The sequence below is a fragment of the Anomalospiza imberbis genome, chromosome 1 (assembly GCF_031753505.1).
Source record: "Anomalospiza imberbis isolate Cuckoo-Finch-1a 21T00152 chromosome 1, ASM3175350v1, whole genome shotgun sequence".
NCBI classification, from domain to species: domain Eukaryota; kingdom Metazoa; phylum Chordata; class Aves; order Passeriformes; family Viduidae; genus Anomalospiza; species Anomalospiza imberbis.
The window spans coordinates 116,489,085-116,513,284 of NC_089681.1; the positions used below are offsets into that span (position 1 = coordinate 116,489,085).

Sequence of the window (24,200 nt, forward strand, 5' to 3'; positions counted from 1 at the left end):
CTCCACTGGGAATTAAAAGGTTCTTTGCCTCTTTATTTTAGACACATTAAATGGTTTGACAATTTCCTCATTCTTAATGTTGCATATAACTGAAGTGAATTAAATAGCCACTGTAGTTAAAAATAAAAAGTAACAATTATAAGGATTGTGATTCAGTATATGTGTTATACCCTGAAGCAGTTCTACAGCAAAATCACTTTAGAAATCAGGATTCCTGTTAAAAAGTGCTTGGCTTGAAATGTTTCGCCTGTGCAGAAGGTGAACTCAGAGCAAGAGACACCTCAGGCTCTTCCAGCCTGAAAGGACAGTCTAGTGTGTTAGCTTTGCTTGCTGAAAGAAATGTTTGGGGTTGAGTAATTTTAAACATTGGAGAGAATTTAATCTAATAGAAATAAATATTAAAGCAGTCCTCAAATAAATGCAGAAGTTCAGTTTTATAAAGTTTTAGATTCTGTAGAGCCTGGATTGCTTTTTGTCACTCTTTTTTTCCTTTTTTTTAAATTTAGGAAGGCAAATTAAGAAAATTGTTACAAACTCACTTTGTTTGGGGTTAGTCTGCATTTTTCAGGGAGAAGGACTAAAAAAAATCGTCCACTTCTGGTTGGGAAAAATTCATACCACACCCAGCCCCTGTGGTCTCTGTGTGTATTCTAGTGCAACTGTAGTAAAACACCTTATTTATGACTTTCAAATCCTGGATTTTTATTCTGCGTTTTGAAGAACGATGCATGTATGGCTGTGCCTGTCCAAACCATTGGCAATGATGCAGTGATTTCTCCTCTTTTTTTCTCAGTGCCAGTGCTAAAGCCGCCCCTCTGAACATAAACAAAGTCTCCAACAGCTTACTGAATTTTGGCCGAAAGCTCATTGCTCCTGCCATGGCTTCGGGTGGGGCAGTGGGCACTCCTGCCGGCGGGAGCAGCTTCCCTCCCTCTTCAATGCCAAGCAGGAGCACAGTGGAAGCCCCTCAGCACCAGCAGCACCACCAGCAGCACCAGCAGCACCACCACCAGTCACAGCAGCAGAGGATGATGAAGTCTGAAAGCATGCCAGTTCAGCTGGGCAAAGGTAAAGGGGAAACATGTGGTAGCATCGTGACTGAGGGAAGCTTTGTTGTACATCTTCATTGCTGAAGAAAGTTCTTTCTTCTGTTGATTTTTATATCACTGTGTATATATTTGGAGGAAACAGCAAAAAAGTATTTTGTTAGTCAGGATGTTTATGCCAAGTACAACAGCATGGTTGCAGTGCAATACAGAATTAGATGTTATCTCTAGAATGTACCAATACTGTAAGAAGTTTAGAATTTCTAAAAATATATGAACCAGAAACTGCATCAGACAGGCCAACAAACTTAATCATTACCATATGAAACATGAGCCAATTAATTTTTGAGATTTTTGGATGCAACCTTTTTTAACTGGAAGACTAATTTCATACATGTTTTCTTCAGGTTATTGCAAAAAACCGCATGCATAACAGTATTAGCTAAACACATAACAATAAGTGAAGGAAGTTAGAGAGTAATTCTTAATAAAGAATTTCTTATTCCCTTTAGAATGTGTGGAACTTATTTTAGAAGTTATTTGAACCATAATATGAATTTGTCTTTTAATAATTTGTGATTACCCTCTGCACTTAATTTAGTAAACACTGCGTCTTTTTCTTAAGCCTTTCCTTTTATATTTCTTGAGGACAGCTTATTCAAACAACAAACTCACAAGCTCAGCTATGGTAGTTGTTTGCTATACTCTGCCATGCTCAAGGTAGGTTACTGCTTTTCATCTTCAGCCAGCCCATGGCAGTATGTGCTTTTCAAGGAGTATGTAGAGCAAAACAGTACCTGCTGATTTTAGCAACTCATCCAGTGTCATGGTTATGAGCTTGAGGGCTGCTGCTGGTTACCCTGAACCTTTGCATAGGATTGCATCTTTTTTTTTTCCCCACCAGATTTGAAAGTGTAAAAGAAGGGAAATAACACTTCATAGATGAAGTTGGTGTTCTCTCTCTTTGCTGTGGCACCCTTATGGTCCCAAGGCCCTTCATGATGCATGGCACCCCAGCAGACACTGAGGGAGCTGAACTGAAAGATACAGCTGTTCTTTTGGAGCAGACACATACAGGCACTTCTGTAAGGGCCACTGCAGCTGCTTGGCAAAATCCAGATATGCAGCTTCTCTTAGATAGAGAAGAATCTCAAAACTTGCTCCAGCAAGGCTTTTACAGTACAGAGGTGAAACTGAAGGGCTCTAAAACTTTGATACAAATCCTGTTCACAACACTGGAAGCAAAATTAGGTGTGGAACAAAATTATTTACACTGTTTCAGAGAGACCTTTTCTTTGCTTTTTTAAGAGTTTTCTTTATCACATTAAGAGCTGACAGGAGTTTTTCTCTTATCACATTATTCTCTTTTCTCCTTTTGAGTATATGTGGTCCTTGGGTGGCTGTTTTCTTTCACTGTTTAATATGGTAAAAGCTCACAATTTGAAAAAACTTCTATAGATGGAATTGACTGTAGATTAATCTTGATGTGGCTCCTAAAGGATGGCCTGTTCTATGAGGCAATTAAGATATATATAAATGCACCTGATACTTTTCATACAAGAATCAGAATAAAAAATTGTAGCTATGTTTGGTCATTGTCATGTACAAGCTGTGCTCATATTGCTCTATCAACAGGAGTATGGAGATTTGGTAAAGTTATAAAGAATGTATGATGTAGGGCACAAAGCATTTTCATAACAAGTGGAAAAAACGTACTGCAGCTTCTTCTTAAGTGTATTCTGTCTATCCATATTTGGTACGGCCTTTACAGAAGTAATTTAAGGGCAACAAAATGTAAATATACTATTTTTAATAGGTTCAGATGACAGAGTTTTGTTTTATGTATTAGTGCCATGCTTTTTGCTCCAGACCTGTACAGTTTTAAGTATTTTGCCTATAACTGTATAGAAATTTCAAATTATGGCAGCTATGTTTGCAAGTGGCATAGTTTGTATTTTTAAAGAGACACAAAAAATAACAAAAGGAAATAGAAAGTATTTTAGAGGCTCCCCAGTGAATTATCTCTGAAGTAAGTTTAAATGTTCAGCAAAAAATTCCTATTTGAAATGACACCATGGTGGAGACATGCTAAAAAGCCTTTTGAAGCTTGCTGCAGTGACCTTTGTAAACAGCACAAGCTTCATCACACCTTAAAAGCAAGAGCAAGTCTTTTCTGTTCTGTGGAGGACAGTAACACCACCTCAAGAAAGAGCAGAACAGCAAATCCAGTGAATGAGGGCACTCTCCACAGCTATGAGAAGCTGCCACTACTTCTATCGCAGGCATTGAGATTTAGGATTTAAAATATATTCATACTCTCAGAAGCTCTTGTTCCACTCATTTTTGTGCTGAACTTTTTAGCTTCTATTTCACTGGCTTTTTCCTAGCTCTGGATTCTACTGTAAGTTTTGAGTATCTAAAAACTATTTGGCATGGTTTGGAAATACAAGGCTCCCAAATTACTAACTAGCTGTCACTAATTGTCTCCTGTTCTTGTTCTTTGCTGTGTGTTCAGCTCTCCTCAGCCTCCTGGAGTCTGGTTATTTAGCTGAGGTAGGCAGAGGCATGGATTTGGGATTTAAATTGAAAGACATTTGCACTTCCAGCTGATGTAATACTCACAGATGTTCAGTTGGACAGTATAACAAGCCAAAGTGCTGTAAATCTAACAGGCATCAAGCCATAAAATAAGTCATCCATTTTTCTCTTACTGATCTTTTCAGGTTTTGAATGCTCAAGTATTGCTGATAATTTAAATTAATATGTCGAGATTTATAAGTTTGAAGAGATTAAATTAATTGGCTGATCTACTTTGAGAAGAAGTCCTTGGTGACAAAATACCTTGCAGGACTGTCAAAATAATCCTATCCCAGCTTTAACAGCTCTGTTTCAACAGAGTTACCACTCACAAACCAGCTAACATTCATGCTGCTGTACTCTAGATGAGGGATGATTGGGTTACATAATCAGTTGCAATTATTTCTCACTCCAAAGTTTTGGTACTTGCTGAATTTCTGCAAGAAAAAAATGCATAAAATTTAGATAATGTAAATGGAAAAATGGCAGACTGGAAAAAAAAACCAACCATAATTGCAAGCCTGTAATTCCAGATGAGTCTTCAGCATTACAAATCACAGCTGAACGAAGTATCCAGACATCTAATTGGAAATTCAGTTCCTCCTAATAATATATTAGTCCCATTCAGCCTGTCCTCAGCACAGAAGAAGATTGGGTATCATTACTGATTACTTATGCAAGGTAGCCTGCTAACAGAAGAGGGATTAAAACATTCTCTTGATCTTGCACAGTGAAGTAATTCATTGGCACAAAAGTTGAATTCATATATTGAGTTTATTGGATCTTCAGTTGAGGTGAAAGATAAAAAAAGGTGAGGTGAAAGATAAAAAAATTGATAATGAAAAAAAAAAAAAGGGAAAAAAGCACAGTCGTTGCCCTGTGTGTTCTAGTGGAGCCTTCATCATTCAGAAACTCGATATTCTTTGATTATCAAATGGCAGTGTATTGCCAAGAAATAAAAGCATTTCTCTTTCTCTTCTTCCCTGATAGTGCCAGATACAGTTTTCCTTCTAGATCATTTCATGGTGAAACCCAAAAGGTTTTTGATTTGCATGCAGTTTTATCACAAGGACATATTAGAGGATCAGTTAAAAGACAAAGTTCTGCCAAAACTGTATTTAAAGAGTTGCCAGGCTACTCATTGTTTTTATGAGTTGATACTACTGTAGTATTTGTTGTAACACACAGAACTTCCACATGCAACACGTATGCCCTAAAGAAATGATCCCCCAATTTAGAATTATTTCTAAAGTTAAATAATTATTTCAAATTATTTATCTCTAGAAAATGAATGTGCTTTTCATATGGATAAAGAAATTGTCCTTATTAATAGCAGAACTGAGTAAAAATTAAAGGAATAAAACACAGATTGACAAATAGGGTTTTCTTTTCCTTTTTTAAAACATAGAAATATACATATTATTAGGCAAGTATGAATTTTTTTGGCAGTAAGGATACAACTTCTGAGCTCCTCAGTGTAAGAGAGACATGGAGTGAGTACTGTGAAGGGCTCCAAAAAAGATTAGGGGACTGCAGCACCTCACAAGGAAAGGCTGAAGGAGCTGGAACTGTTTGGCCTCGAGAAGTGGAGAGGGGATAGTATCTATCTATTTAAAGGGAGGTGTGGAGAGGGTGGAGCCAGCTTCTTCTTGGTGGTGCCAAGCAGTAGAACAAAAGGCAATGGGCAGAAACTGATGTGCAGGAAATGTCACCTGAATATGAGGAAGAACTTCCTGACTGTGGAAGTGACTGTGCCTTGGGATAGACTGCCCAGAGGAGCTGTGGAGTCCCCTTTCCTGGAGATACTCAAAAGTCATCAAAAGCCACACAATCCTGAGTAATGTGCCCTTGGGGACCCTGCTTGAGCAAGGGGCTTGGGCCAATAGTCCTCCAAGCTCAGCCATTCTGTGAAGCTCCCGAATAGCAGAATGACACTGTCTCTCTAAAGTGCCAGCAACAAAACGGTTTTGACTCTTCAGTTAAGTTTACATTTTGATCGAAATCATCCCTTAAAAGCACTGGGGTTCTGCAGCCTGTGACAACTGGTTATCCAACCTTCCCGTTTCCTTTTGCCTGTCCCTACAGCGCTCTCTCACGATGTCCTTTCTGTTCGAAGCAGGGTGCTCCGGCTGAACCCCCCAAAGCTGCGGCTCTTCCCTCGGCCGAGCTGCGGCGGCGGGGCCGCGCTAACGCTGTTGTTTGTTTGCCAGGCGAGGCGGGCGAGGCGGCGCCGCCGGGGCCGGCCCAGGCCCAGCAGCACACCCCGGCCACCACAGGTAGGCCCGGGCGGCGCCCGCCGTCGCTGCCACTGTCCCTCCACCGGGCGCCGCTGTTGTGCCGGGAGAGAGCTCGGCTCTCCGCGTCCCTGCCGACCGCTCTCTGTGTCTGTGTGTCTGTCTGTGTGTCTGTGTGTCTGTGTGTGTCTGCTTGTGTCTGTGTGACTGCATCTGTGTGTCTGTGTCTGTGTGTCTATGTGTCTGTGTGTGCATGTCTGTGACTGTGTGTCTGTGCGTCTGTGCGCCTGTGTGTGTGTCTGTGTGTGCCTCTGTGTGTCTGCATGTGTGTCTGTCTGTGTGTCTGTCTGTGCGTGCGTGTGCAGGCGTGTGTGTGTCTCAGTGTGACTGTGTCTCTTCACTGGCATCCGCCGTGCATCAGCATCCGTCTGTGCTACGAACCCCTATGCTCTTGTGCTTTGTAGCCCATTTCCCACTCTGTCATGGGGGCCGGTTCCACCATCATTGTCCCTTTTAGCTGCATTGCTTCCCTCTTGTTATATTTGAGGCAGGTATTTTGGCACAGATACCTACTGTGGTGCACTTGACTAAAAGGGAGTTTACCTGCCTTGGCTGAAATAAAAAGTTTATGGATTTGTGTGATGAGGTGGTTTGAGTGAATTTTAAAAGTGCTGGAAGCCTTTGTTCCAATTTCAGTGTAGGAGAAAATGGGAAACTAATTTATCTGAAAAGTTTTATAAAATTCATCTCATTCTTTTTGCAAATTTTAATACCTTATATCCTCACTATGGTGAATACAGACAGATGAGAAGATCTGAATTGTTTTGAATTATATATGGCACCATACTTCTGTTCTTGGTATCTTTTTCCTTGCTCTCCTTATAACTATGAAAGCTATTCTTTTCCTCTGTAGGGACCAAACAGAATGAGCCATCAGTTTTGTATGTCTTTTTTGCATCTTCCTCTGATTTTTCGTACATTTTAGCAGGGACCTCCACAGTTCCTGGCTATATCCAACATAACTTAACTCAAACTTAGTAAGACCTGAAGCTCACTTACTTTTCATTGTTAGTCTTCTCCTCCTTGCTGTCATGTTTTACTTTATTATACAGCCTAATTATTGATCACATTTAGTTTAAATTGCCATTCTTTGCAAGACATCGGAGGTCTCCACAATACCAACAGGTTGACCCCTTTTACCACTGCCCATCTGTGTGTTTTCTGAATGGTTTTGAGGCAGAGCATTTCTCACTTAGAAGCCAGCCCATGGAGATAACATCACTTCTTTTTGCCTCAGAAATGGATGTATTTTTAGTGTGTGAAATCCTGTGCATCATTACTGTGAACTATTTATGCATTTTAGAGTGCATACATATATATATGTGTATGTATATATATATATTTGAGACATCCTACACAGTAATGTATTTTGACTACTGCGTACGTCAGGGATCCTTAGGTATTTGTTCTATGTACTTCATAAGCATGTGTCTGATTGCCATGTTTATGGGGTTTCTTCAGCTTGTTTTGTATAGGCTTTAGGACCTTCTGGTATATGCTTAGATGCTCAGAGATTAGATTTCTCCAATGTCTTTTTTAAGGAACCAAAATGTATTTCTCTGAAATTGACAGAATGAGCAGAAGAAAATGAGAGTTGTGATTCAGTGGTGTTCTCAGGCTCCTGATTAAACTGCTAAAGAAGGACATGAGATTAGTTATTAACTGTACTTTATTGCAGTCTTTATGCATTTTGATTCTACATGAAGGGTAAGACTTATTTTTTATTTTTCCACCTTTTTTTTTGTTTGTTTGTTGTTTTTTTTTTTGAGGAGTAATCCAAAATTAGAAACTCTGTCCCATTACCTTCTTGTCAAGCTATTGAGTGAGCAGAATGTACCACACTGCACATTAAGAAAGATGTAAAATTAGTAAGACCCAGAACGGGGAAGGTACAAATGGCATTTGTGTCATTGTCCTGAGATCCTAAAAACTGTGTGTTGGTACTACAGTGTTGTTTCCAAAGTTATATGAGGGTTGTTAATGCCTCAGTGCATACACGAAGGAAGGACTGAAGGACTTCATACATCTGAAGGACTTCAGAAGCAGCGTGGTGACTCAGTTAAATGTTGTTGCAGCAGCTTCCTTAAGAGTTGGACTCGATGATCCTTGTGGGTCCCTTCCAAGTTAGAATATTCTGTGATTCATTACTTTTCTGTGTTGGGAAAATCATAGATGTCCTTTTTCTTTTTCTTTTTCCTTTTTTTTTAATGACATTAGGGAAAATACATATGATTGGTGTGACCTGTCTTTCAGCTTTCTTATTTACAGTTGTAAAAACAACGACTCCTCTGGAAATTAGAAAAGCCTATCACAATCCAAGGATCCTGCTTTTTGAGTTGCAGCACACTATAATTATTCATAAGTGCTGTTCTTTCTGTCTTAATTCTCAATTATATCCCCAAATAATCTATGTCACAGTACTGACCACAGGGTTGGATGCAGAATAAAAAAATATTGTTTCCTAATAATAATTTCCCTGGATTTGCTTATTCATGCAGAAGGAACAGGTGCATCCTAACCTTTCTTCTTACTTGGATATCAAACATACAGATAGAGTATTTCTATCACTTCTGGTTTGCTGTATCTCTGTCTTAGTTTAACTAGATCTTGTATTGCTCTTATTTTTTATTTTCATTATATAATTTATAGGCCATAAAAACCAGATCGTTCAAAGCACTTAGTGTTACTTGAGCAAATTCCCTTTTAGGACACTTTTATTATTCTGTTCACAAAATCTTGTTTGGTTATGCAAGTAGTTGCATATTCTGTTCCTCTGAATTGTGATCCATCTTTTGAAATTTAGCTATTTGCATTGGCCATGAGGACACTTCTTGGTCTTTTCACTTTCTTACTAGGTTTTTGACATTTTTTTCCTTAGTGCTGAAAGACAGCATATAGAAAAAAAAATTCTCACACATAATTTTTTTCGATTGTTTTACCAAGCTGTATTATTTCATGTGTGTGGGTTCTTCAAATACATTTAAAGTGTTCTTCTTTCAATATTATCTGTGAATTTTTATCACATAATCTGCTTATTTGCAGGTGAATTGTGTTACATCCAGGCCATACAGCAAAGAGTATGTGAAAAATACACATGGGTCATTGTTTAGCTTTTCTTGTTTGTTTTTTTAAGCTTCACTCTATAGGGAGTATATAGTCTTATTACTAGGATGGAAAAGACAGACTATTTAATCTGATATATACTTAATAAATATTTTTCTGTTGCACTTTACTCTGTCCACCAAATAGATGTTTTATGTTTACCATTTATATTGGCTGCTCTTGTTTAGCTGTGTGAACTACTTTTATAAATGCTTTATTTGCTAAAATATGTGATTCCATCTGTTCCAAAACTATTTTTAAGTTTACCTGCTTCAAAAGCACGCTTCCATTTGCCACTATGAAATGCATAAAAAGTATTTTTTCTTGCATAAAGGCAACTGTAAGGATAACAGTGTTGCCAAGTGACATGATTTTACCCTAAAATTACAAATTTTCTAAAAATTTCCTTGCAAGTGAATTATTTCTGCTCTTTGCCATGCAGTATTTTCTCCTTTTTCATCTCCAGAATTATTTACAGTGTACCTGATTAATGCATATCCCATTTTTCTATAAAATGGGAAGGCAAAAGTTAAGTGAGATTTATAATAGCCTCAGTCTCAAGTACTTTTAAGGAAACTCCTCAGACTAGGTGGTAGGTAGTATGTGTCTGGAGGAGGACTGTGAAGAAACAGAAAAATCCAGTTGAATGAAGTTGGCGGGAAGTAAAGAATATGTAAAGAAAAAATTTAGACTACGAAGTAGCAGAAGAGGCAGTGTGGAGGGATCTGAAGAAAAGATGGAGGCAGACAGGAAGGTCCACAGAATCAGGGCATAAAATGTAGGAGGGTTATGGGGGAGGTGAGCAGAATAAAGCAACAGAGAATGAAGGACAAGATGGGAAGCAATTTATCTGAGTTTTCTTCTAGAAAATGTTCAAAATATTAAACCCAGATCCTTGCTTGGCTTTTGTCATTTAAGGTCTGTTTATTCACACATAATATTTTGTTCTTTGCTAGTTCAGTCTCTTTGCATTTAACAGTCTCCTTGTAAAAAGTGTATTTCAAATAAATCTGTATTTATTGCCTTAAGAAATTGTGAATGATTTAATTGCAGAGGATCATACTTACTGCTATAGATGGTAACATGAAAGCACACAAAAAACAGAAGAAAGGAAAAAGGGAAACATAAACCCTCTCATCAGAATAGCCATCAAACAAGGGAGAATTCTTGTGCATTAGCTTTATGTGCTATTTAACTTTTTTCCAGAATGGAAAACTCTACAGTTTCATGGAGTCATTCTAGCTTGACTTCATCGTACACATGATAAAAAGATTTTTTTAAACTAGCATCTGTCCTAAGGCAACATTTTCTTAATGAAAGTTGATGAAAACTGGCATACTGAGGGTTTTTTCCTCCTGAAACTAATGAAAACAAAATTTTAATTTAAATATTTGAAAACACTTGGTAAGCCTCAACTAGAAGAAAGCTAGCCTTATCAGAGGCTGCCTGTTGCATACATTGCCATGGTGAACCAGCCCAGGCTTCTCCACCGATGTCTTCACTATGATAGTGGACAATACTGTACTCTTTTCAAAAGCTCCATGAAATTACAATAAGTAACTAATAAGGTGGAAATGGCCTTAAAATTTGAAGTATGAGAACTTACATTCTTTTCCAAACGTCTTTTCCTGTTTAAAGTCTAAATATTGTGATCCAGATATTCAGTGTCCAACCCACTTTTGGAATCTGAAGTTCTTGTTGTTAGCATTCTTTGCCAAGTTTTATAGTTGGAAAAAACTATTTCCATTGTAGTGCTGATGATATCAGATTTTTTTTATTATTTTTATGAGATGGTACTTTGTTCATTTTGCCACACAGGGCATGAAGTTCCTCAGTCTGTGAATATATTACAGTGCATATAACGAGGTGATATTTATTTATATATATATATATATGTATGTATGTATGTATGTATATATATATATATATATATGAGTGTGTGTATGTATATATATATACACACATCATTTAGCATATATATAGATACAGGTGTGTACTAGATAGTGTATGTTTGTGTATATATCTATATATACACAAAGATTTTGTGTTCTTCTCTCATACAGAAATTAAGTTCCATGTGAGAACAGTCCTTCAGTCTCTCAGTGCATGCTGACACACTTCAACATTTCATTCTGTGTTGGGGTGTCTGTAACTCTCAGTCAATGTCAGTTAAGACAAGGAAGTATTTGTGGGGAAAAGGAAATGCCCACTGATTAACTGTTTTGGTTTTTTATACTTGCTTTACAGGCCACAGTTCAAAAAACATCAGTTCATCTCCAAGCATAGAGAGCTTGTCTGGAGGACGTGAATTTACAGGATCTCCACCTTTGTCTGCTTCAAAAAAGGATTCCTTTTTCAGCACCATCTCCCGCTCTCGTTCCCAAAGCAAAACTATGAGCAGAAAAGAGTCGGTGGGTTCTTTTAACTTTCAAACTATTTTGATGTCACACTGCATTAACTTACTCGTTAGAGACACTCATTTATTCCATACATTGAGCACTTCCACTTGGAAATGTTTCCCTAAGCATGCATTAATGGCCAAAGCAGAAATAAGCTATTTCAACATTTTGTGTTGAGTGACATCTCCATTATGGCTTCCATCCCATTATACTGCCTGAAATGAAACTCTGAAAGTGCCTGTTGCCTCTGAGAAAGACGAGAGAAGTCCTGTAAGATTTTTTGCTTTGTTAGACTTTTGCTGTAGCCCTGAACTTAATAAACAGTTCAGTGGGAAGCTTGAATGCTCAGCAGATCCAAACATGTCCATCTGTTGCCCCTGAAATTCCTTAATACATCAGAGGTTTCCCAGTGTCTGTAGCATCTGTAGTCTGCAGTCACAGTTCTATTTCTTGTGCAGCTCTGACCTTCCACTTGGTCACAAGAAGCTAGTATTTAAACAGATAGTTTTCATCCAAGAAAATCAGCTCTTATCATCGGTGTGTTCCAAAGAAATTCTCATCTCATCCAGGATATTTTAGGAACACCACTTTGGTAAACTGGGTATGCCATGGAACATGAGGATTCTTGCTTATTCCCTATACACATTTCCCTTTGTCTCTCTGCTGACTGGAAAACAGTCACATAGTAGATGTAATAAGTTGTATTTTTTGTAAGGTGAAGGCACAGTGATTTTCTTCTTTCTTTTTTCAGAAATGTAGGCTCATATTGATTTCAATAGGTAGGAATTCTAATAGCCAAATTTCTGTTACAGCATTCTTCAGGTGTTCAGAGCTAATATTGCACAGAAATTTCATCTGAACTTCTCAGTGCTTTTTACTCTAAACAGCATAATCATTATTAATAGTCACATCATGTTTTCAGTTTGATACTCAAGACGTTCTAATGAAATGCACAACTTTGTGCAACTTTGTTCATTCTTTGTTCACTGAATGGGAGTGTATAATTCTTGTTCCAAATGTTTTACTGTTGCCTAAAGAAAAGCTGTGTTTTGTGGTTAGTCAACAAGAAGCTATAATTTAGGTTTGTGACCATTTAAAACATTTTGAATTTAATTTAAAGCTAAAACAATAATTTAATTTCTTTCTGCTTGTCCTCATGAGTTGAAGAAAAATAAATACAGCAGAATTGAACTTTTCTTTTTATGTGGCTTAACAAGATCTAAATACAGCTTTCATTTGCAACTTTATCCAGGCCTAAACTTGGGGGTTTTGCACCAGTAGAGTTGAAGAATAATTCCTCCTTATTCCTCTAATAGGAGACAAGAGAATTTACCATTATAAATTCATACTCAATTAAAATCCATTTATTGTTTACATGTTTTTTTTTCAGGTAAATAATATCCCAAATTTGGGGTATTATATTAATGCTTTCATGAAGAATCTTGGATAAAGAATTATGCATTATAACAGATTTGTTGTCCTTATGATAATTTTTAGTGAATTGGTAATCATGATAAATCAGGGCATAAATTTTCAAAATAATTCTTTAAACTGTGATATGTAATTTATATTTTAGCATTTTATGATTAAACAGCTAGAAAAGGTTTTAGGCTATCAAAATCCATTTCCTTGGGTTCAGTTTCTGACTGACCCCTAATATAGGCAAACGGAATTTTTAGCAGATTCAAGAGGAAAAGGTCTGTGTAAATCTGTTTTCTGTTGCACAAGAGAATGTTGGCTTTTGTTTTCCTGTAAATGTCATGGTACTTCATTTTCCACATAGAGTTGGAGACCCCAAAGAGTTCTTCCTGAGGTCCTGAAGTAGTTGGATCTATATTCTCAAGTTGAACAATTGCTTCATTTACAGCTGTTTTCTGGAAGCAGAAGGCTTCAAAATATAGTGGATCCACATTGTTTTATTAATCAAACTGAACTGGTTTACATTTTAAATCTTATAATTATACAGTTTATGTTGTTAAGTATTAGGGAAATTAGCTTTGTTGGAACATTGCCATGCATCAATCTCTTTATTAAAAGATGGTTTTAAAATGACTTATTCTTGGTGTGGCAGATGAAAGATAATCCATTTTCTTTTCATCCTTGTATCTCTAATACAAACCCTTTCCAAGCAAAGTGGAAATTGAATGCATACATAAAAATACATCCTTTAACATGCAGTTAAAATAAGTGCTTTTCACAGACCAGAGGGTGTTACTGTAATAGTGTCATGGGATGGACAGGAATGTCATTGTCACAGATGGCACCTGGACTTGTGTCCAGCGCTGGGCTCCCCAGTACAAGAGACATGTGGGCATACTGGGGAAACTCCAGCAATGGCCACAAAATTGATGAAGGGACTGTTGCATGTCTCCTGTGAGGAAAGGCTGAGAGAGCTGAAAAAGAGAACACTCAGAGGGGATCTCTCCAGTCTGTATCAGTATCTGCAGGAAGGGTATAAAGAGAACAGAGCCAGGCTCTTTTCAGTGATGCCCAGTGACAGGACCAGAGGCAATGGGCACCAGCTGCAACACAAGAGGCTCTGTCTGATCATCAAGGAAACATTTTTTTTTGCTCTTGAGAGCAGCTGAGCACTGGCATAGGTTACCCAGGCAGACTGTGGATTCTCCATCCTAGGAGATATTCAGAAGCCATCTGGACACTAATCCTAGACAGCCAGCTATGCTTGGTGGCCCTTCTTGAGCGTGGGCTTAAGCAAGAGCTTCTGAAGTCCCTTTCAACCTCAGCCATTCTGGGATTCTGTGAGGGGATAAACTCACAGAGGAATAAATATGACTTTTCTAAATTCTTTCTTTCCTGAAGCCAGTCCAACAAGTTGGGTTTTATCTGTGAGAGTTGGGATCAAAATTGATACTTGTTTCATTGCCTCCAGGACTAAAATGTGTCAATTTCTCATACTAAGGGCTTCTTAAGGTTAGTAACATTTGGGTTATATTTATTCTTCTACATATTTCTTTTTCCCCTCAGATGCAAAGATCCATAGAGTGACTGACTTATTTCTGTTACCAGAAACAGATGTCCTCTGTTTTATTTAGTTAAAAAAATGAATCTACAGCCTTGGGGCTGAATGCACAATATCAGTTCATGTTTTGGCAACCCATGGCATGCTGATGTTTTTGACATTACTGTTGAGTGGCACAAAGCTGGATGTTAATGTGAGGTCCCCCAAAAGTGTTTTGGAAGCCTGTTTTTTGCCCAGCATTGAGAGATTCCCTGGTCCTTTGTATCTGTTGTGGCTTTCTGACAGGAATAACTTAAGCAGCAGTTTCTGGAGCTGTCTTCCCGTAAACAAACACAGGAATTTGTAATCTGTAATGCACTCTAGTGCCCACTATCTTTGAATGGTTCAGTCTTGCTACAGTAAATATCTACAAAATTTTCTCTCCCAACCTGCCTACTGCCCTCTACTTTTCATCAGAGCTGTGAAAAAGGGTGCATTTGTGGTCCATTTATTTCTCATTATGTTTCATTTATGATTCCAGAAACCATTAAAGAAAGTCTTCCCCTCTTTTTAGCAAATAGCAAAGGTGCTTAGACGTTGATTCTGGCAAATATGGTCGGCTGATCCCAGTTTCTGGCAGAATATTCTGTAAATTGCTTTCAGACATAGAGATGTGCCAGAGAGGAAACTTCTGAGTCAAACAATATAAATATATTTTAAACTTTCTTTAAAAGAAAAAAAAACCAGGAAAATGTGGATTTGACTGAAAATAAAGTTTTGATTTGGAAAAACTTTGTGTTTTAATAAGTAAATTCCTATATAAAAGGTTTCAACTTAACAAAAATCTAATTACCCATTGGAAAATACATTAGTTAAAAAGTTCCCAAGGAGGAAACATTTCTAAGGAAAATCTGGAGTGTTTGTTTTCTTTACTAAAATAATTTACAAACATGGTCAGTCAGAATCCTCATTTCTTCGCAAAAATATCCTGAACAGAAGTGTCATGCATTATGCTGGTTCTGATTGCACAGACTTTTTAATTAAATCAAATTTGACAACATATGCTATTGTCCCTACAAGCATGTATAAACAACTGTTACTGCCTGTGATTAATGTAGCTAGTCTGACTGATTTGAAGTTAGTTATGAGTACCCCTACAGGTTAGAAAATTAATGTATGCCATTATTTTCAATTAAAAAGGCATCTGCTGTAGTGATTTAAGAGCCTGAGTTTAAGCATACAAACTTGACAGGTCTGCTCAAGTAGAAGTGGCATATGAAAACCAACGAGATAATAAGATAAATACTAGACAATCGCACAAAGAAAACCACATATGCAAAAATTCCTCTGGAGTAGAACGTGCCTTTTGTGCATGGTGCACATCTTGGAGATGGTTTTTATTACCATCAATCTTTTCCATGACTGTTGCTTTTTCAATTTCTTTAGAATGTTTTAAACAAAATACTTGTCAGTTCAGACTTAGCAATGCCAAACATTTATTTAGAAGTACAAATGCTATGATGAAATGTCCTTTTTTCATTAAGCATCTTAAAATGTGCCCAGAATAAGTTCGTTTGTCTGTGTACATCAGCCAATTCTTGATCAGCATATTGGATTTGTTAGGCCTGAAGTTAAAGACATGTTGATTATTCTCAATGCCATTAAGTTTAAAATACTTTAGTGCCTTAATGTTTAACTGTAGTTAATACTGGAGGACATATGTCTTCCTTATTCTGATGTGACAGTACAATTCAAACACAAAAAAAAATATTTTATATTCCAGTGCATGTACAATTTTAGGGTTTGATGAAAAGAATATTAAATTTCAGATGCTGACAGGTCACATGAACAGAGTTCATAGAAAAACCTCTGAGATATTTTGGAACTATGGTTCTTTTCTTGGTTGCCTTCCTCTGGCTTACATGAAATCCTGTAACTCAAATGAAAGAGCTGAAAACAGGAAAAGAAAAAATAAGTTGCCTTTTATAGTTTTTATTAGAAATACTTGCAAGTTTCTTATAATTTAGTAAAGCAACAGCTGTATACATGAGTGGCAGCTTTGAATCCTAGAGCTCCTTGTCTTTTTTGGAGTGATTCATTTCAGGGAAAAGAAACTGCACTCTGATAAAAACAGGAACTTAATTGCTTAGAGAAAAAAATACTAATAAAAAACCCAAGAGGCTCTGCAGTGCTTTTTCTGTCATAATACAAGCAATAAACATGTATAGAGAACAGACTTGTGGGGCCATTTGGAATATTTTAAAAATGTCAGAGTAAACTGATCTTTCTCTGGTACAAAAGATTCAGATACATGGAGGTGAATAATATTTTCCAGTAACTTCTGCACAGAAGCAGAATGATGCCATTTGAAAAAATGTAGTAAGAACATGAAAAATTATTGGGCAGCCCTTTGAAACTGTCAGAAAGAATTTAAAAATTACCAAAATCATTAATGGATGAGACCATGAGCAATGTTTACAAAAGGATCAAAGTGACTGAGGACACAAAAAGTGTGACACTTCACAGCATTCATGCTACCAGCAGAGCTAAAGGACTTGCTCTGTCCATCCTCTTTCCATACATTAATCATGAAGTTAATGTTTTGGCACCCAGTGGAAAAGAAAAACATATTAGAGGGTCTGTGTTGGTAGCTTGAGCTGCCCCATTTTCCTTTTCAGTGGGAATTTCATCTCTTCATCCTGTTCTTTTAAGATAACACCATGAAATTACTGTACATTTCTGTGCAGAGCTGAGAGACCTGCAGTGACCTCTCAACAAAAAAATGGATGTGGATGAGACATATGCCTCTAAACCAGGCTGTTGTTTTATTTGGGAGTTTTCTGGGCTGAAAGGGTTTCTGTGTTTGGAAGATTTTTTTTTTCCCCACTGGAATAAGTTGTGGCTATGCATTTAATAGCTTGATTCTTATTTTTATCTGTGTTTCATTAAATCAAACAATTCCCTATAAAAACAACAAGACTTCTACTTCTGTTATTTTAACAATGTAGTATAAATAGTGTGTATTTATAGCCCCTACATAATCACTATACTTAAGTTTTACCTTCCTTAAACTCTGAAAAATTAGAGAGTCTAAAACCTTTAATTAAATAATCTTGCTCTGGTCTGCATCCTCAGTCATGTTAGGAATCAAAGCAAAGGTCAAATACATCCAGCCTGACCAGAGGAAGATTTAGTGAAACTATTTTGCAACTGATGCTTAAAAAGAATCTAAATTAGTATGAGTTTAACAAAGGGTGTGCTTTAGGAGTCCTTCATAAAGGACTGTGTATGTTGGACTGTGTGCATTAAAAAGCTTATTCAGGCAGCAAAATCAAGCATGATTATGTAAGTACATAACACCTAATTAACTCTTTCAGTAAGGTTCAAGTAAATATGTTAGTGTTTCCCTGCTCACATTTCTCTTACACTTGCCACAGTGGGCTTATGCAGTATTAAAGGCCAGCAATGTGTGTAACAGATGGGCAGAAAGTCCCTCAGATGTCATAGTGAAACGTAATGGAAGATACGGGATTCTCATTTGCCTATGTGTTTATTTATAACTATTTCCAAAATGCTTACAGCCATACCAGCTAAATTAATGTATCTATTTTATTATTTATGAAGAAATTTTCCAATATTCTTAAGTCAACAATCTCAACAACAGCACTGAGAGAAGCCTTTTATCAGCATTTCTGTTCAAAGGGATAATTTCCAGTACCCTACAGCTCTTTCTGTTCTTATCTATTCCCTTACCAAGTGGAATACTACTATTTTCTCAGCTGTTCAGTGCCTACCCATCCACGAGTTATGCCCAGCTTTTTGCGTCTCCATGGATCTTGCAGATTTTTATAGGTTTCATTTTTAAACTGTCTCTTGGCTGTCCTACAGTGCAGTGCCAGCAGGTGGACTTGTGCAGGCAGCAGGTAGATAAGTCTCCCATGTCTTATGTGTGTTTGCAGAAGAGGTTGCTTTCCATCCCTGTTTTCTTTGTCTCCAGGCAGGAGCTTTCCCCAGTCATATTTATCCTTCCCCATCTTCCTGCTAAGGAAAAATTGTCTGAGCATAGAAGTGTAATATTTTTAAGAGGAAAATGTACCTAGGTTAGATAAAAACAAGTCCTCGTGCTCCAGCAGTACAGTTGCTGGTTTCCAGCTCAGAACAGTGAGGCTGGTGCACCTGGAACCTGTTCCAGTAATAGGTTCAACAGTGGGAACTGCTTTGGAAAATTTCCAAGCCCATGGTCCTCTGCCACTAACATCTCCAGACAAAGTGGGGTGTGGAAACCGTGCTGGCAAAGTGACTTTGAGCTGTTTAAGATGGAAATTGAGCAGCGGGACCTGGTGATTAGAAGCTGTTAGCCAGAGTTTCAGCTATTTTCAGGACTTTAATTGAAATTAAATATATCTGTCAAGTTGTAGGGAGATTCTCTGATGCACCCCCTTTCATTTTCTTCCAAATTTCTATATATTTTTAGCTTTTTTGAGATACAATCAATCAAATAAATTGATAATCATACATCAATGCAATAAAATAGCTATTTTGCCTCAAAGTCACCAATCTTAGTAGAGTTTATAAATAAATATGGATGGTAAATAAATATTGTTTATATGTAAAGAATAATAAATAAACTAGGGGGCAAGGAAGGGGGTATTTATTCCAGTTTGGAAGAAGAGAAATAATTGACCACAAATTCTTGTGTCTTATATTTCAAGAAAGCTACAGATACATAGTGCAGTAAAATAATAATTTTTCTTGCATTTTGAAAGTGTGGGTCTCCTCAACAAATGCTAACTCTAGAATGCTAAAAATTTGGATGTTGGAAGAGAGTTCCTGGGTTATTGGTTATACAGAATCTGAGTTGCAGCCCCTTTCAGTTTTGTTGGGGCTTATTCTCTATTTTGAGAGGGAATGTTAAGTACAGAAAGGCTGAAATTCTTATTCTTTTAGTTCTTTATTATAATCTCTTTGTTCTGTTTATGTGTACATAGCTTGGAGAAGCATCATGAGATGTCATCCCTTCCTGTGTTGTTACAGAGAACACACACAGGAAGTAAGGATTGTACTAATGCCCAAAAATATGTGCCTTTGCAGGTGAATGCCTTATACGATTTTAATTTATTGCCAAATGTGTCTTGGTCTCATTCTACTTGAACATTTTTACCTGTATTTTAAAATTCCTTTCTTGTCTTTGATACTTGTTTTCAATCTGATTCGTCTGAACCAAATAATTTGTTGTTGTTGTGTGGGTACATAACCTGATTTAGCTTGGCTCATTGGAGTCATAGTGGATATTTTGTTGAGCTTTTTGTCTTTTTTTTTTTTTTTTCGTTTTGTTTTATTTTCTTATTTTTTCTCAGTCCCATTCCCCCCACCCCTTTGAGAGGGTTGTCACAAATACACGTTCACAAAAGATTTGGCAGTGGCTGTTCTGTTTCAGTTTTTAAAACAGATAATTACTTTTCTGAATTTACTCCTTTGAGCAGGAGAGGATGCATTGTACCCTGAAATGTTTTAACTTTGATAGTGCTAAGTTTGCAACCTAGACCTCTAGGATTACTGTTTGCCTAATTCATTTGTGCTTACTCAGATGTCCTCTGATATATTTTGAGTTATACAGTACTACCAGTAAGCAAAATTGGAAAGCAGCAGATCAAAATAATAAGTCAGAGGAGAAAAGAGATTTAAAAAAAAGGTTTCTCTAATCTGACAGAGAACCTGTTTGTGCTTTAAGGGTTCTGCTCTAGAAAAGCACTGAAATAAGTATGTAACTATCAGAAAGTATAAAGTCTGACTAGCTATGCTTACTAGCATTACACTACACTAGTGAAATTAAGAGAAATTTTTAAGAATATGTAAGAAAAAACGGGAGAAAGACATTCCTACTTAAGCTATCTTATACCACACTCAAATAGCAGTCTGAGTTAAAATGATGTAAAAAAAAGCCTAAGCAGGAGTTAAAGGTATAAAATAAAAACAGCTTCATGTTTTCTGTGCCTACAGTCTAAAGAAGCAAAATACATGCTTGTCGGACTTAGCTGAAAGTACTGTGCTTAACATGTTTAAAATTTATGAAAGTGTATTCAAAATAATAAAAAACTAGGCAGTTGTGAAGATGTGAAGAACACAAAACATGAGTTATTTGGAAATACATTAAGCATGGGGATATTTCAGTTAGCACATACAGGAAATCAATACATAACCTCTGCTTCTGCAGAAATTAGTATACGAAGGCAGTATCTGAAGTTCTTTATGTCTTCACTGGGTAATATATTAATATTCACAAAATTTCATTTTGTGCAAAAATTTCACAGGTACCAAAATTTTCAATGTAAAAGTAACAATATGCATTTCACCCCTGACTCTGATGTGCTTGGTGCACTTTCATCTAATCATTTCATAGCCCCTTCCACATAGAAGAAACTTTCTCTAAACATCTGCAAAATAAATGCTTTAGGAAAACTCTCTCAAAAATTCCACCTTTTCATCAACAACAGTTTGGCTCCATGCTGAAGCCATGTCTAGAAGACTGACTAATATAGCCATATTGTTTCCATGTCCTCCCCATATGTGTGTCTCCAGCCATCTGTTGTCTCTTGGCTTACACCGTGAAGTCCTTCAGAGAAGCAGGATTTGTCTTTATGTTTGTACAGCACCCAGCAGAGCAAGGCCTTGGGATTGGGAGTGATACAGTTAAATAACAAGTTAAAATAATAAATAAAATATATTAAAAGCTTGGGTTAATTTCCACTGTATGTAATTCAGTGCACAGAAAAAGGGGTTTCTGGATTAAATGTCACCATATGCTGTACACTGTTCTGTGGCTGGCACAGAATATAAAAAAATTATGGGGGTGTCAGCCAACATTCAACTGTCAGAAATTCAAGATTATAAGGTTAAATCTTGAATTTAATTCTTAGATTAGAAAATTAAATAAATTCCCACAAAACGGAAGGAGTAACCATTGCTTTTGACTCCAAGGGAATTTGCTTAAAATTAAATGAGAAAGCAATTTATGCCTTGCATCTGAGTCTTGTCTGACTTGCAAACTGCTACTGACATCTAAAAAGTATACTCTGTGTATAATATATGAATAAGAACTTAAGTACTGGTAAAACTCTTTGCAAGTCCCGGACTTCAGGATTTCCATGTATCAATCTCATTTTTCCCATTATTTTCCTCTAAATGTTTCGATACCTCATCAAAATTATTTTCTAATTTGCCCTGCCAATTTGCCAAGAGCTATGGGCTCTTCTGCCTTCTCAGTTCTGTCACTGGTTTGGGGGTTTTTTATGTTTTAAATTTCAGCATTAGTGCCTAAATACCTTAAATACCTTTAAATACTCTTCTCTTTGAAGATAGTTTCTTTTCCACAGCACTTAGCACTTGGTGGTGCTGCCAAGTTAATTCTTGTTCAGGATTAAAATTTAAGATGAATGGAATTCTGCCATTCTGAGCATTCATGAATGAAATGCTTGGACATACATTGTTTTAAGCTGTGGAACAGAGTTTGCTTTTCCTTTATTTTTCTATATGGGTTAAACAGACAAAAGTACAATTTTGCTTTCATCTCCTGAATAGCAAGACTGAAAACTAAATGGTATTATGAAAGAAAGGCATTACAGTCCTGATTTTCCATGTTTGTTTTCCTTGTTTTCCATAATTCTGTTAAGCTATATGTCATACATTTGGGAGAAAATTTGTTTAATGGATAAAAGCAATTTTAAGAAAGAGTGACTTCCTTCCAAAACTATATGTCCACAGACCTTGTAAAGGATACCAAATTCCAGTGCCTGTACCCAGGTCTGCAAGCCATATTGCAGCTTGTAGAGCCATGAGCTGTAAAAGGATAGGATTACAATGTCAAAGGTGTAAAAGTTTCTGTTCTTGACTATACCGACCACTTTCAGTTATTCACAGCTTTTTTCCTGATGTAGTAAAATTTGATGAAAAATGGGGCATGGGGAGGCATTACTGATCTCATTATGAGCTCAGGAAAAAAGGAAGGATATAAAAATTTATTTCCATAGCTCTCTTTGTAAAGGTGAGAAGATAGATGAAAGGAAGGGTAATAAAAACAAAAGAATGAGCTTTGGACAAATGGAGAGTACCAGAACTGTATAGACGGGGGGCAGAAATAGCAGAGAAATGTCAAAAAATCATAAAGGAATTAGTTCTCATGGGAAAAGAAAAAAAGTAAATGTAACAATGTAAGTAAAGTTCTATATGTGGATAATAAGAAAGACAAATACGAGAAACATAAATGTAAGTCAAGTTTTTTGCAGATTCAGTCTTGCCAAAACCAGGAAAATAGTTAGAGATGTGTATATGAAGGCACTCCATTAGAATCTTGATTTGAATGGAGACATAAATTCTAGCCTGCTTAAAATTGTTAGTGAAATGTAAATCAATGTAGTATCACAAATAAATTACTTCCTTTTCATTTTCCTGTTAAATTCCAGATATTAATGGTTATCTGTAAGGTTCTACATCATCTGCAAGGTCGAAGGTGTGTCATAGTTTTTTGAGAACACTGGAACTGAATTTTCAGAAAGTATTAAGTTGTTTTTCTGCAAGATTGCATACATAAATTTGCAGATCATGGTCTCCCATGTTTGATGCAGTGATTCCTTAGTTTGATTTGCTGCTCGATTTGCTTTTCTTCCTCATAATGCAGCTCCCAATATTAGAAAATATCGAGCTTTATAGAACATGTTGGTTGGTAAATTGACACTGATTTTGTTTTTTGGTTGAATGAGTTGGAATCGTTCATGTGTTTCTGGTGCTGTGTGTGTCAGATCAGCTGAAGGGGCAGTTTCAGCTGAAAGGTTGGTCCAGACCATACTGGATTTCTCCTGACTTAGGTTTGGCCTGTTCGAAGAATTTATAAGTCTCTGTTCATGTATAAGAGAGATCAGATCAGCACTGCTGTATGTACACAAAATAAAAATGGTATCCAGGCTACTCATTTTGTTAGCACAATGAAAAGTTGCACTTAGAGGAAAGTGCTGTGTGTATGAGAGCATCTGCACTATGCTGGCTATAAATCAGTTGTTTCATTTAATGCTGCTAAAGAATTTGACATTAGAATACTGAAAAAAAGGTCATTTTTCCTGAGGGCATTTATGGTTTAGCTGCTTACCTATACAGAGCAATCTTTGAAAGGTCTTGTTAAAAGATTAGTCTTAGAAATGTTGTATAGAAGAGACTTCTGCTTAAGCTGCTACTTGGAATAAGACAATCACTAGCATTGGGTCAGGTCAGTGACTTTGAATATAAACTAACTCTTCCGTAACCTCTTCCAGTGCTGTGCTGATCCTCTAATGAAAAATATTTTCCTAATTACCAATTTGAACCTTCCTAGGGGCAGTTTTGGGCCATAGTGCCTTCTATATCACCTGTGAAGAGTTTGATTCCATCATCTTTGTCACTTCATGTAGTTACAGGCTTCCAGTAGATCCCTCTTGAGCTCCTTTTCACCAAAACAAACAAGCACTGCTCCTTCAGCCTCTCCTCCAGGCCTGTAGCCTTCCCAGCAGCCCTGCACTGGGTCCTCTCCAGTTTCTCAATGTCTTTGAACTGCAGGCCCAAAGCATTATTAAAGGTGAGGACTCACAAGCTCTGAATAGAAAGGGGTGTGATGACTTTCGTGGATCTGCTGACCACATTGCTCATAAAGTAGCTCAATGCAACTGTTTACATTATTCATGATAAGAGAACTTATTTCTTAGTGGCTCAACAGCCACTGTAGCCTCCATATCCTTTTCAGCAGATCTGAAAGAAAAAGTTCCTTCCCTGTCTGCAATGGTGCATTGGGATTTTTCTT

General features: G+C 37.0%; 1 protein-coding gene and 1 long non-coding RNA gene across 8 annotated transcripts in view; one reads left to right on the top strand and one right to left on the bottom strand.

Moving 5' to 3' along the window:
- Positions 1–24,200, top strand: part of TBC1D5 (TBC1 domain family member 5) — a 317,263-nt gene that overhangs the window by 264,452 nt on the left and 28,611 nt on the right. For 5 of the 7 annotated variants that reach the window (XM_068207556.1, XM_068207547.1, XM_068207565.1 and 2 more), the window contains 3 exons: positions 794–1,068; positions 5,834–5,899; positions 11,267–11,430. In XM_068207556.1, coding sequence (XP_068063657.1) covers positions 794–1,068; positions 5,834–5,899; positions 11,267–11,430 — 505 coding nt within the window. The remainder of the gene's footprint in view (positions 1–793; positions 1,069–5,833; positions 5,900–11,266; positions 11,431–24,200) is intronic. The other 2 variants (XM_068207582.1, XM_068207590.1) reach the window with 1 other exon arrangement.
- LOC137484148 (uncharacterized) lies at positions 819–4,414 on the bottom strand. Its single transcript, XR_011004759.1, has 2 exons — positions 4,132–4,414; positions 819–4,060 (listed from the first exon to the last, which is right to left on the bottom strand). It is a non-coding gene; the product is annotated as an uncharacterized lncRNA (long non-coding RNA).